The sequence below is a fragment of the Sardina pilchardus genome, chromosome 11 (assembly GCF_963854185.1).
Source record: "Sardina pilchardus chromosome 11, fSarPil1.1, whole genome shotgun sequence".
Taxonomy (NCBI): Eukaryota; Metazoa; Chordata; class Actinopteri; order Clupeiformes; family Clupeidae; genus Sardina; species Sardina pilchardus.
Genome location: NC_085004.1, coordinates 28,353,010 through 28,365,555, shown reverse-complemented (window position 1 = coordinate 28,365,555; position 12,546 = coordinate 28,353,010). Strand labels below are relative to the sequence as shown.

At 47.3% G+C, this 12,546-nt stretch overlaps 1 protein-coding gene across 1 annotated transcript in view; it reads right to left on the bottom strand.

Moving 5' to 3' along the window:
- prmt3 (protein arginine methyltransferase 3) overlaps positions 1–12,546 on the bottom strand; it is a 41,158-nt gene that overhangs the window by 25,650 nt on the left and 2,962 nt on the right. Inside the window, exons 8-10 of the mRNA XM_062549655.1 lie at positions 10,222–10,287; positions 9,233–9,354; positions 6,477–6,576 (exon numbers count right to left, since the gene is read on the bottom strand). Coding sequence (XP_062405639.1) covers positions 6,477–6,576; positions 9,233–9,354; positions 10,222–10,287 — 288 coding nt within the window. The remainder of the gene's footprint in view (positions 1–6,476; positions 6,577–9,232; positions 9,355–10,221; positions 10,288–12,546) is intronic.

Genomic DNA, 12,546 nt, shown 5'->3' with positions numbered 1-12,546 from the left:
AGTCATGTTTGATTGGCAGATGTTTTAAAAGATCAAACTTCTCTGTCCTAAAGCTAGTTCCTTTCTGCATTACCCAGAAAAGCTGGCATGTTGGCTAATAGACACGCAAGTTTACACAGCACTGTTGGAGCCTCTGTCAATGGGACTGCAGTAAGCCGCTGTCCTGATGCCCAGGGCTGTCATTCTGGCCTCGTGAAAAACCTGGCATCAGCACAGCCTTCCTCTCCACACACCCAGAGCATCCCGTTGTAAAATCTTTTCAATTACTGCCGAACAACATCACACCCTGTTTCCAGGGGGATTATGTGGAGACTCACTCACTCACTCACACACACACACTTACTCAGACAGACACAATCAAATCAAATAGCATCAAGAAAGCTGTTATCTGTTGGCATATATATATATTTATATATAAAACATTCTGTTGTTGGAATCCGCGACACAAGGGGAGAAAGTCCACATTCTAATGCCACTCCCAACTGTTGTTGAACTTCACTCACCCCATACTGCTTATTGGTTGACTTCTGACCAATTCACTTTCGGAAGTATTTGACCATACACTACCAATTTCGGTTTTGAACAGCCAAATGTTATTTGATAGTGGACAATGGACATCCTGACTCTTAAAGAGGCAGCTACAGCTACAGCGTTATTTCCAGCGTCCTGGGAATAAATTGTCTCGATTATTTTATACACAGTCCTAACTATACTGGGAAAAATGCGATAACGGTATAGTTCACAGCAGGATTTCCCATGACATTTTCACAGTTCATATACTGAATGTCAGTGGCAACACCAACAGGATTTACTGATAAAACACTTACTGTGAGAATACTTCCTTGGGCATAGGTAATAGATCTTTTGACACTAAACATAATAAAAACTAGTATTGACCAAAAGCAGTAGAAGGTCATTACAGCACCCCGTTGCCATTCAAAAGTCATGATCATTCTCATAGCATCATGTCAAGTGTCATGCCATCTGAGCGTCAGCCTGAGAAGGCTACTGGAGAGCAGAACGAGTGTCAGCGTACTAGCATGTTTCCCTAAATAACACACAGTGGGCGGCAGCCAAAACTGCTTTGGGTAGCCCATTGTTCTGCCTGCAGCGCTGGGACCTGATTTCCATATGAATGCTATGAGAGGGCAATGTTCCATAGCATATAAGGCCATTAAACGGAGACAAGCTCCCCATCACAGGCAAATGCCCCGGCGTGGTGGGGGTTCCTCTCCCAGGACAAAAGCTCAGTGAGAGGTGCATTGTTTGGCGGTGTGGCGGCAGCCGGCAAGAACCCACCGGAGCAGAGGAGAAGGGGGGGAGAGAACATGCGGCGGAGGAGCCGCGGAACTTTTCCATTTGACGTGATGGATAGGATGAATCGTGGGATATCAGGAGGAGAGGAAATGAGCGCGGAATGAGACAGGGGAATAAAGTGAAATCCCCCCGGCGCAGTGCGGCCGCTGACTATCATTTGGCTGAGGTGAGGCGTCGGGGCTGATAAGAGCGAGGAGGAGGAAAGTTCCCAGAGAGGGAAACGAGCGGCTCCGCGGAGGTCTCAGCCAGCGCAGAGCAAACTGCAGCGAGGGGCCTCTGGCTGACCTGTGCCAGAAGTGAAATGCTGTAGCTAAACAGTGTGTGTGTGTGTGTGTTTCTTTGTGTCAGAGAGAGAGAGAGAGAGAGAGAGAGAGAGAGAGAGAGAGAGAGAGAGAGAGAGAGAGAGAGAGAGAGAGTGTGTGTGTGTGTGTGTGTGTGTGTGTGTGTGTGTGTTTTTGTGTGTGTGTGTGTGAGTGAGAGACAGGCCGTGAGGGCCAGGGGACTGGATGAGTGATTACAGCTGTCCTCTCCTGCGGCAGGTAAGACTCCTATCAGCAGGTAATGAGGCCACGGATGGGAATCTGCCATTAATTCAGCTACTGCACAATCACACACAGAGCAACCGCACGCTAAGCTATGCCACACACAGACACGAGAGAAAGAGAAAGAGGGATGTAGAGAACAGCACAGAGAGAGAAAGAAAACAATACTGACCGATAAATCGCATTTTCATCATCATCACTGCAACCCGAACAAACAATGATCGGAATAAACAAACTGCAACAGACTGTCTGTACCGCAATGAATAAATAAGACAAGTCATTTTATTTACCGGACGCATGGACTCACACTCTGCATGCAAACAATAACCAATGAGATGGAGCTCCGCAATTACACGGAGCAATCTCCAAGTAAGTTTGGGCGCTGGGTTAATCTACATCAAGCTCTACGTCCCCCTCCCCTAACTCTGCATTCCACCCAGAGGCTCATTAATGTCAGCATCTCTGCAGTGCTTTACAAAATGGCTGCCACTTACACCACGCCACGCCAGGCTCAGAGTTTGTAAAGTCCAACTCTTAAAATGGACAAAAGTTTCCTTTACACATCACCACAGCCCATATTATCACTGCTATTGACAAGAAAGGGTAGACCCAAGTGCATCAACAAGAGATCATTAGAAGCACCGGTTTCATTAACATTAAAACTGAGAGTACTGTATGCTATCTCAAATTACGTAACTGGTTTCAAACACATCATATTCAGAACTACATCAATCTGAAAGCTTTGCACTTCAATTTTCTGACAATGGTTTACCTCAATTTGCTCTGTGTGCTAGCAGCCTAAACTACTCACACCCTAAGCTAATCAAACAGACCCTACAGTGTCATTCCTCACTTACGGTGGGGAGGCGCAAACTTCAAATCCACAATGTGGAGCCAAAGCACCATATTGCTTGCTGTATATTTGTACCAGATTGTGATTTCCATGTATTTCAAGAAATTTGTTGAGCTTGTCTTGTATGTTTCACTTTATTCTTTGGGGATGGGCTATTCAATGTTTGGGGTCTATGTAATAACTGTAAGGCTGACACAAAAACTGCATGCATTTTTTTTTTTTCTTTTAATAATATCACAATACTGAAGAGTGTTCTCACTACAAAGATGTTCATGATGTCGTGTAGGCCTAACAGAGACTACACAAACTTCAGCAAAACAAGAGAACTCCAGGACAGAACACAAACAACCTAAGCGGTCTATTTTAGGACAAACAAATAAAGAACTGAAAGCACATTAAGCAGCCTCCCATTGTAAAGACTTGTATCAATGGCATCGACCCACGCTTCTGTGCAAGTGTGCTTACAGCAGAACTGAACTCCGTCTGGCCCAGTCTGGGATTAGTCCATCCGTCACCTCTCACCTGAGAGGAGGCTGGAGAGTGCAGTCTTATTTCCCCATGTCTGAACAAAACAAAAAAGAGTGGAGCGCACCAGCCTCAGATGCAGCCAGGCATGATGGATCTGTCTGTGACAAGCTGGATTCTGCCTCCCGCTAACCTCTCCTCTGACTTCTCCAGGCCAGAGCCAGTGCCACCACTCCTCTCTCTCCCTCTCTCTCTCTCTCTCCCTCTCTCTCTATTTCTCTCTCTATTTCTCTCTCTATTTCTCTCTCTCTCTCTCTCATACCCTCTCTTATCTCCAGCGGCATGTTTGTTTTTTTCCCTGTGCTTCAAGTGAGGATCAATTCGGTGAGTTATGAAATGACAAGGCAGCGCCTTTGAGCCGTCTTTCAAACACCTCTCCGCCAGACAACGACTCGTCCCCCCGAAAATTACCCCCTCTGATTTATTAAACTGCACGTACACAGTACACACACACACACACACACACACGCTGACAGCCCCTGAAGAAGTTTTTGACGAGAGGGGAAGTCATAGGCTTCTCCTCAAAGGGAGTGAACTTTCCTCCCAAGCACCCGCCAGTGCAATTCATCTCTTCACAAAGCCCGTCTCGCAGACGGTGGCATTTCCATCCAATGTTAGCGAAACGCTAAGACTACAAAGGCACATTCCCACCGAGGCTAACCTATCCCAGACACACAACTCAAAAAAAGACTCCAGTAACGCCTTCGGTGGAGAGCCAGCGTGACCTGGTGCCAGTATACACAAACTCACCCCCTTTGGGTGAGTGCACCGGGGCGGTGCTGAGGGAACGTGGAGGTTAACTGCACAATCTCCGTGACGGAGCACAACGCTTTCCCTCTCAATCCATCAGGGCCGCGGTCCGGTGGTATAGTGGCGGTGGACGCGGAGCTCTACTGACCCTAATTTTCCTTTAATAATACGTCTGGACTGGACCCTCGGTCCATCTTTCACCTCCGGAGGAAACGGGAGTAATGCACCCTCCGGCTGAGAAAATATTCCTACATCACGAGACGAATGGAAAAACACGACGGCCTCCGGTACACAATCACTCACTCTCCTGTAATGGCGGATGGCATTTCTCTCTCTCACACTCTCACACTCTCACACTCTCTCACTCTCTCACTCTCTCACTCTCTCACTCTCTCACTCTCTCACTCTCTCACTCTCTCACTCTCACTCTCACTCTCACTCTCACTCTCACTCTCACTCTCACTCTCACTCTCACTCTCACTCTCACTCTCACTCTCACTCTCTCTCTCTCTCTCTCTCTCTCTCTCTCTCTCTCTCTCTCTCTCTCTCTCTCTCTCTCTCTCTCTCTCTCTCTCTCTCTCTCTCTCTCTCTCTCATTTATGGCAATTGGACTCGTTGGTTACATCTGAGCTGTGACGGGAGGGACTCAGCACCGCGGCGCTGGAAAGTTGCTAATTTTAGGGCTGAACTTTCTGGGCCGTCCTCTGCGAGGGGCCTCGGGCTGCCTGGCTGGCACCTGTGGCGGGCAGCGTGACCCAGTTTTGTACCCAGCTCTGTACACACACACTGGACAAAAAAACACGAGGACACGGCTGGCATCGCCCACATGTATCTCGCCTCAGGTGAGGGAGTTGGGGGGGGGGGGGGCGGTGTTGGGGTCATTCACGGGCGAAGCGGTGATGTATTGCGCTGCTCGCCAGGCCGTCCCAGCACAGCTCAGCTCAGCTCAGCTCATCGCTGGCCCACACTCCCAGCCAAATGCCCCCCCTCAGGCGCCAACACCTGGACGGATGTGAGCGTGACTGGCTCCTCTAGTCTATGTCCGCATCAACACACACGCACGCCTCCATTTTTCACTGCCTTTGTAATCACTTGAAAACTCCTCTTTGATCAACACGCAGTAATTAACCAGCAGCAAACTCTCCTCAGTTTACGCTCCACATGACACTGCGTTTCATAGCCATAACATACGGCGTGGAAATGAAGACCATTAGGTGGCAACAACAACAAACAACTACACGACTTATCTGTTAGATTGCTAGACTGAAAACAAACTTTTCCCAATTTTATTTTATTTTTTTACCCGCGTAAGTCATTTCACTGTCTCGTGTCAGAAGTATCAGACTGTCCCAGCAGGGCAGGGGCGACCACTGGAGCAGGGGCCACACTCTCCACACTGTATAATCATCAGTCTTGTCAGGGTGGTCAGATGAAAAGTGACGGCTGAATCCGCAAATTTATTAATGCCGGCAGAGTTTATGCCACTGGAGATTACAGCCACTATCCCTCATTTTTCCACAGCGCCGCGGCCCCCCGGCAGAAATTCAATTTACCCACACTGCCGAGCGCCGCGGCGGTGAAACATGCGCCTGCCCCCGGGCATGCTGGGAAGTCATCAGATGGTCAGATGAGACACGGCTCATGAATATGAAATCATTTCATTGTACAAGTAGGGAAGCTTGGAGTCTGTAGCATGGTTTCTACCAATATGCCAGAAGGGATCATGCCATAAATGCTGAGTGCATTCCTGCAGAGGGAAGGCACCAGCTACAGACATCATTTGTGCATGCCAGAGCTATAAGAGTATGTGTAATTATGATCAACTGCTCACGGCAGGAGCCTCTCTTCAGCATGTGGTACGATCCGACTCCTCGCTCAATGCAATTGCAGCTTATGCTCATGTCACGCTCACCAAAAAATGACTGATTTTTGTTTTTTCTTACAAAGTACATCACCCGCATTTAAAAATTACAGAAACAAACAACTAATTTATCATTTCTTTCGTTTATCATCATTTTTGCATCTTTACTTTGACCATGTGCATCCAACGCAATGTTGTGTAATGACAAAGCAAGCATGAAATTGCTATTTTTTCCTTAGGTTAATGCAACCTATTTTGTATTCATATCGCATTACAGACTTATTTAAGGGAAGTCATGCTTTTTCTCCAAATTTTAAAATAAGGTACTCCTTTATTGGGATTATTTCTTTTTAAGTTTGATTTCCCCTTTGCACTGGAATGACATACAAATACCATACTTATACTATTTCCTGTAGGAAGTCCTAAAATTGTGTGCAGAAATATCACCATAACACTATAAGAGCAACTTGCAACCCGCAATTGCAGGACATTTTTTTTAATTAAAAAAAAATCCTAGAGAGCCTGGTTATATATTTGTGCATAGAGCTCAACCACAATTAGCCAGTGGTTGTGAACTGTGATTTGTAAAAGTGACTGTAGTCCAGTGTGCATTCCCACAGACACTCACCATCCACTCCGAGATGATGATGTCCACCTTCTCCACCGGCAGGGTGACCTCCTCTATACGGCCCTTAATTAGAGTGATGGTCTCATCCAAGTTGTTGGATCTGGGAGGGGAAATCAGACAAGACATAAAGCGATAAAGTCACAAAGTACTAAACCGTTTCACTATGGAAACTTACAGGACTGAAATGGCTAAAAGGCCCCATCACGTCTAGGACAGCCTGAAAGACCTGAATCATGACTCTACAAAGGCAGCAAACATTGTCCTTTAAGCTTCATCCTAATAGATCAATAAATAAACAAAATCAAACGAACAAACAAACAACACACAACAAAAACATTTCTGTGACTGTTTGCCCTCAATGGGGAACTCAATGGGGAATGGTGTCCTGTCCTATAGTACAAATGGAGACGAGCACACTCCAGCAAGGCTGCTAATTCATCAGCATTATAGTGGAGTCCATCCGCCTCCAAACCTTCCCCCACTGGAGGAACACCATCCCAACACCATCCCAACACCATCTTCACCTGAGCACCTACGTGCCTCGGTGTGTGTGTGTGACAGACGCCCAACTTTAAACAATCTTCCCTTCTTTTGACCAGCCGCCTGCGAGTATCAATCTCTCTAAATACTCCATTACCATGACAGCTAATGTTACTGGGGACAGAGCGATTACTCACGGCGGCGGAGCGCGCTCTTGCCCGGCCGATCCTTATCTGTGCCCCTCCTCACTATCACACTCTCCCAGAGGCCCACGGTGGCGTTCGCACTCACCACCCCCCCCCCCCCCACACCCCCCGCTCTGAGGACTGTCTTAGTGAAGGGGGGGGGGGCTGTAATCTCATTACAGGGGTAATTTAGAGGACAATGTCAGATACAGAAGAGAAAGAAAGAGAGAAAGGGGGGGGGGAGAAGGGGGTGTAAGGGATAGACTACTGAGAGCCATGCACTGGAGCCCCACAGCCAGCCTCTCTCTCTCTCTTTCTCTCTCTCTCTCTTTCTCTCTCCCTCTCTTTCTCTCTCCCTCTCTTTCTCTCTCCCTCTCTCTCTGCACTGGTGCTATATCCCTGGGGACACACTAGTGTCATGTCCCTGGGGACAGGTTCAGGAGCCCAGACTACAGAGGTTTACAACCACGAGAGGACACTGGGATTAGCCATGCACACAAACCTCTTCCTATAGTTTTTATTTAACAAGCTACCAAGCTCAGGGAAAATGGACTGAACGCCAGCTCTAAGATTAGCCTTAAATCTGCACGCTCTTGAGGTAAACAATTAATCACAGAAGAAGCGACAGAGTCCAAATTAACTCAGTCAATAAAATCAGAGGACACACACTAACTCACTGTGAGACGCAAATGAACTGCTCTCAGCTCCCGGAGAGAACAATGTAGTGGGCTAAACACACACACACACACAGTCACACACACACAAATGTTTGGCTGGAGACACACACACACACACACACAGCGGGGAGGTGTTCATGCTGGCTGGTCGTCAGTCAGCGGCGCCTCAAACAACAAGCTCTATTGTAATGATGAGTGTACTCAATGCACATCATCTTTTACTGCTGACACTGTGAGTTCCAGAGGGCATGTAGGGAGAGAGAGAGAGAGTGAAAAAGACAGAGAAAGAGAAAGAGAAAAAGAGAGAGAGAGAGAGAGAGAGAGAGAGAGAGAGAGAGAGAGAGAGAAAAGAGGGAGAGAGAAAAGAGGGAGCGCGGCGACGAACGCCTCATACCTAAACCAGAGCAAACATCGGGAGCCGCGAGGCGGCGAGCCGCGTGGACCCGCGGGCCGAGCGACTCCCGTGGCGAGCCGCTGGACTGTAAAATTAAACCTGCGTCCCCCCCCCGCGCGCGCTCGCCCGGCCCAGTGTGCTGCTCCGCCGGGGACACCTTACCCAATCATAAGCACCGCTATCAGAGAACGTGCCGTGCCGCCACGCCACGGCAGGAGCAGCAGCAGAGAGCGGAGAGCAGAGAGCGGAGAGCGGAGCGGGGGCTGAGGTGAATACCACCCCAATGTAAATGACTCCCATTCCGCTCTTATGGCAAATGAGATGGGGCCCTAATAACTCCCGAGGTTGGGGCGAACGACACCGTAAAAAAACCCGCAAAGCACCGAGATGGGGCGGAGAGCTTCTACGGAGCGGGAAGGTGTGAGAAGAAGGCGACTGTCTGTCCGCGGCGGAGGGCTTAAATTACGAGCGTCACGAGTCGAGAGACTCACAACAACTGGATTTACTGGAGTCGTGCTCCGGGAACAAATAATGAGAACGCTGGAGGTCAGGCAGTCCTCTGCGGGCCTTTCGCTGAGAGACCAAACGCACCACCTCAATGGACGTGACCCTCAAGCATCCCCTGCAACCCAGAGCAGGAAGTCAGCTTCTGCAGCCCAGGGAGATTAGTCTGGTCAAGGGCAGCAAGGTCTCCGGGTACATTACTGAGGAGAGCTCAGAGAGATAACACGCCTCCAATGAGACATGGTTATGGGTGCTAGAGACATGGGGATGACTAATTGTGAATCTAATGTAATCCAATACATGGCCAACTGAGTAACCACCTCGGATATCAGACACATAGACTAGATGGAATCTACTGAACATACCCACAATTATACATGTTGAACCTTCATCTTAGAGCTTCGGTAGGAAGAACCTTCATAGATACTGTATGTTTGATATGGTTTTCCAAATATATCTTGCCCACTTTTTTCCCAAAGTTTAGATTTCTTGCTTATTTCTGCACACCACACTAACCTTACGATGTCCATGGTCTGGTAGATGATCTCGGACTGGTCAACCCCAATGACCTTCTTGGCACCAGCCCTTGCCGCGAACATGGAGAGGATTCCGGTGCCACAGCCAACATCCAACACCACCTGAAGGCCAGACGGAAGGAGGAGGTGGAGAGGAGAAGGAGTGAGTGAGGAATTGAATGAGAGAGAGGGGGAGAGAGAAAGGGAGGGAGGGAGGGAGGGAGGGAGCACACTGCCAAAACAAGGAGTGAACGCACTCCTGATCTGCCAGCTTGTCCTTGCCATCCCCCCGCTGCCGAGCCATGCTATAAGAGAGCGGGGCGCGTTTATCATGCTGACAGGGTCGCATCGGCCCGCCGAACTCACCCCCCTTCGCCAACACCGCTGCCCCGATGGCCAAGATAAGCCCTGGCTCTCGTCGCCCCGACGCCCAACCCCCACCCGCCCCAACCCCAACCCCAGCCCCAATTCCAAATCATGCCCTCCCCCCATCCCCCAGCCACTCATAACAGCCCTGGTGAAGCCGCCATCAGCATATAACAAATGAGGCCTGTATAGGCTGCTATGCGTCACTGTGTGTGTGTGTGTGTGTGTGTGTGTGTGTGTGTGTGTGTGTGTGTGTGTGTGTATGTATGTGTATTACACAGAGGTGTGTGTGTGTGTAAGGGGGGGGGGGGGGGGGTCTCTCCTGTGTTATCAGCTCTGTGCAGTCCACTGGTTAGGTGCTGTTGAAAAACGCTTTGGCGTGTAATAAAGTCAGAGGGTTTTAAATCAGTGCTGTCATCACATCGTTATCCAGCTTTATCCCCCCTCTCTCTCTCTCCCCCTCTCTCTCGGTCTCCCTCTCCCTCTCTCTTCCCGCCAGAAAGCGTGGCCATGCCGTCGCACTCCTGCACTTAAAACCCCAGCGAAGAGAGAGGATAGCGGGTAGACGCACAGGCAGGACCCTGAGGAGGGAAGGCGCTCGCCAGGCCCTCTGAGACTGCTCACCTTGTCCTTGAAGACGTCCTGATTCAGGTGCATGAAGTCCCTGTAGCTCTCGGTGCGCACCTTGTCCTGGGTGGGGGCGGGACAAAAGCAGTGTGGTTGGTTATATAAATGATTACGCTGTCATAGTTTTTCCATTAAAAAGATGGAACACATGTCTCTCTGTAAGAGGGATTGTTTCTGAGAGGTCAATGAATCAGGACAAGTAGTTATGTCTATGCATATGTACTCATAGGCATAATCCGCTGGATTGGTTCAGTGTGGGGAAAGTATTAGGATTACAAAGTTGATATGAAAAGAAAGAAATGAAAGAGCAACAGTCCAAATCACACAGATCAAGTAGACAATTCACAAAGAAAACCATGGAGCCTTAATAGGATCTATTAGGTCAGTGTGTCCCAAACAGTATTCCATGTGGGCTGTGCAGGTGTGCTCACTTAATAATCATTAACAATTTAGTCAAAATTGTAGGCTACTCTAATAATATTTAATAAAAATGCTTCTAAATCTGTCAAAAAAAATGTGTGCAAATGAATTGAAAGGATGCCTGGCCATAAAGCTGACCCACCTCCTTTTGAACAGAAAAAAAAAAACAATTAAAGCAGGGTGACAAATTATACCGGATTATTCAAAATACTAGAGGCTTTCCAGAGATGTTCAATTGGATTTACGACTGGACCCACAGAAGACCACTTCAGAATAGTCCTCTGCTTGTACCTTAACCATTGTTGGGTGCATTTAGCTGTGTGTTTCGGCTCATTATCCTGAAGGATAATGTCAATCAGGGTCAAATGTCAATCTGAGGGTCAATTTGATCCTGCAGCCACATCCAGTGAGGTTCTGATACTATCTACCTTTAACATGCTTGGCTATATATTTTTTTTCTGATCCTCTCAGCTACTCTTTCTTTTGGTTTCTCTGGTCCATGTTAATTGAGGTGCACACAAGGAAACTAAACTGCAGAGTGATTATTTTTGATGTTTTAAACAGGCTGAACGACTGAATACAAGATCAAATCCACAATGTAATTCTGAGGTAAAACAATTTAAACCATCACTATAATCTAGGGCGGTCACTTAACGTTCGAAACTCGACTGCACAATCGATCGGACCAACCAACATGAAGTTGCGAAAATGAAAATAGGGAATCGATTTAAACCAAATATGCACTATACATTTTAAACAAATTAAATAAATACAAAGAGAGATGTAACAAACTCGCAAACAAGCAGAATAAGAAAATAAGTTTACGTTTGTCCTAAGGCCTGTTAGTTGTCTGTAAATTGGCCTATTTTTGCCATTGAGAAGGGAAGCGTCTTTAGACATGGAACACTTATGTCTCAAAAATCAAACAGGATTTTCTCAATAATGTTAATATTCCAAAAATGTATAATTTAACTAATCCGTTCGAGCTATTTTAGTATAGTAAAATGAGAAAATTATCTTTTTTCAAAGGCCTGCCGTTATAAAGATAATATTTACTTTAACTCTCATCACATTTAAGGAAGCAATTAACTACTCTTTCCATAATCTTACAAACGACGTATGGCGAATATTCTCCTTTGAACATTCTTGAATATTCATATTTAACTCCTAGATATGACACATCAATTGGGGCAAATTTGAGAGATTGTGATTCAAAATGTCATTTCTGAGCTTTAAAAATCTTCTTTTTAACAACTAATTGAATTTCCCCTTGGGGATCAATAAAGTATCTATCTAAGTATCTATCTATCTATCTATCTATCTAATGAACAACTATCTCATTCACATCATAAAAGGCTGGATTGGTGGTGTATACAGTCAATTACTGCAGTATATGACAAGTGACAGTGAGGGACAGTGAGGGAGAGCAGAAGGGTCAAGAGGTGAGGAACGGGTTAAGAAAAGTATGACGCTTGCATTTTCTATACATTCGCAGACGTCAATGTCGACGTATAGAGTTGAGTATTTCATGGGCCCCGTTAAATGTTCGTCAGCAGCTTCCTGCGCCAACGGCTCACGTCTCCTATGGGGTGTGATGAGAGTTTGAGGTCTGACGCAAACAGAGCATTAACGCACACAGCAAGCTGGGCTCCAATCACAATCGCAGCCCGCTACATACACTGCAGTGAAAGAGGTGTGTACGCATGTGTGTGGGTGGGTGTGTGTTGGGAGAGGTGTGTGTGGGTGGGGGGGGGGGGTTAAGACTTTGATCGCAATGCAAATGCTTATGCTGCTTTTTTCTATGCAGATCCTCTCATAGAACTGGATATTACTACTTGCATTTACTAACTTTCGGAGGCATTGAACTTCAGATGATGGCCAGGTGCCGTGAGGTGGTGGAGG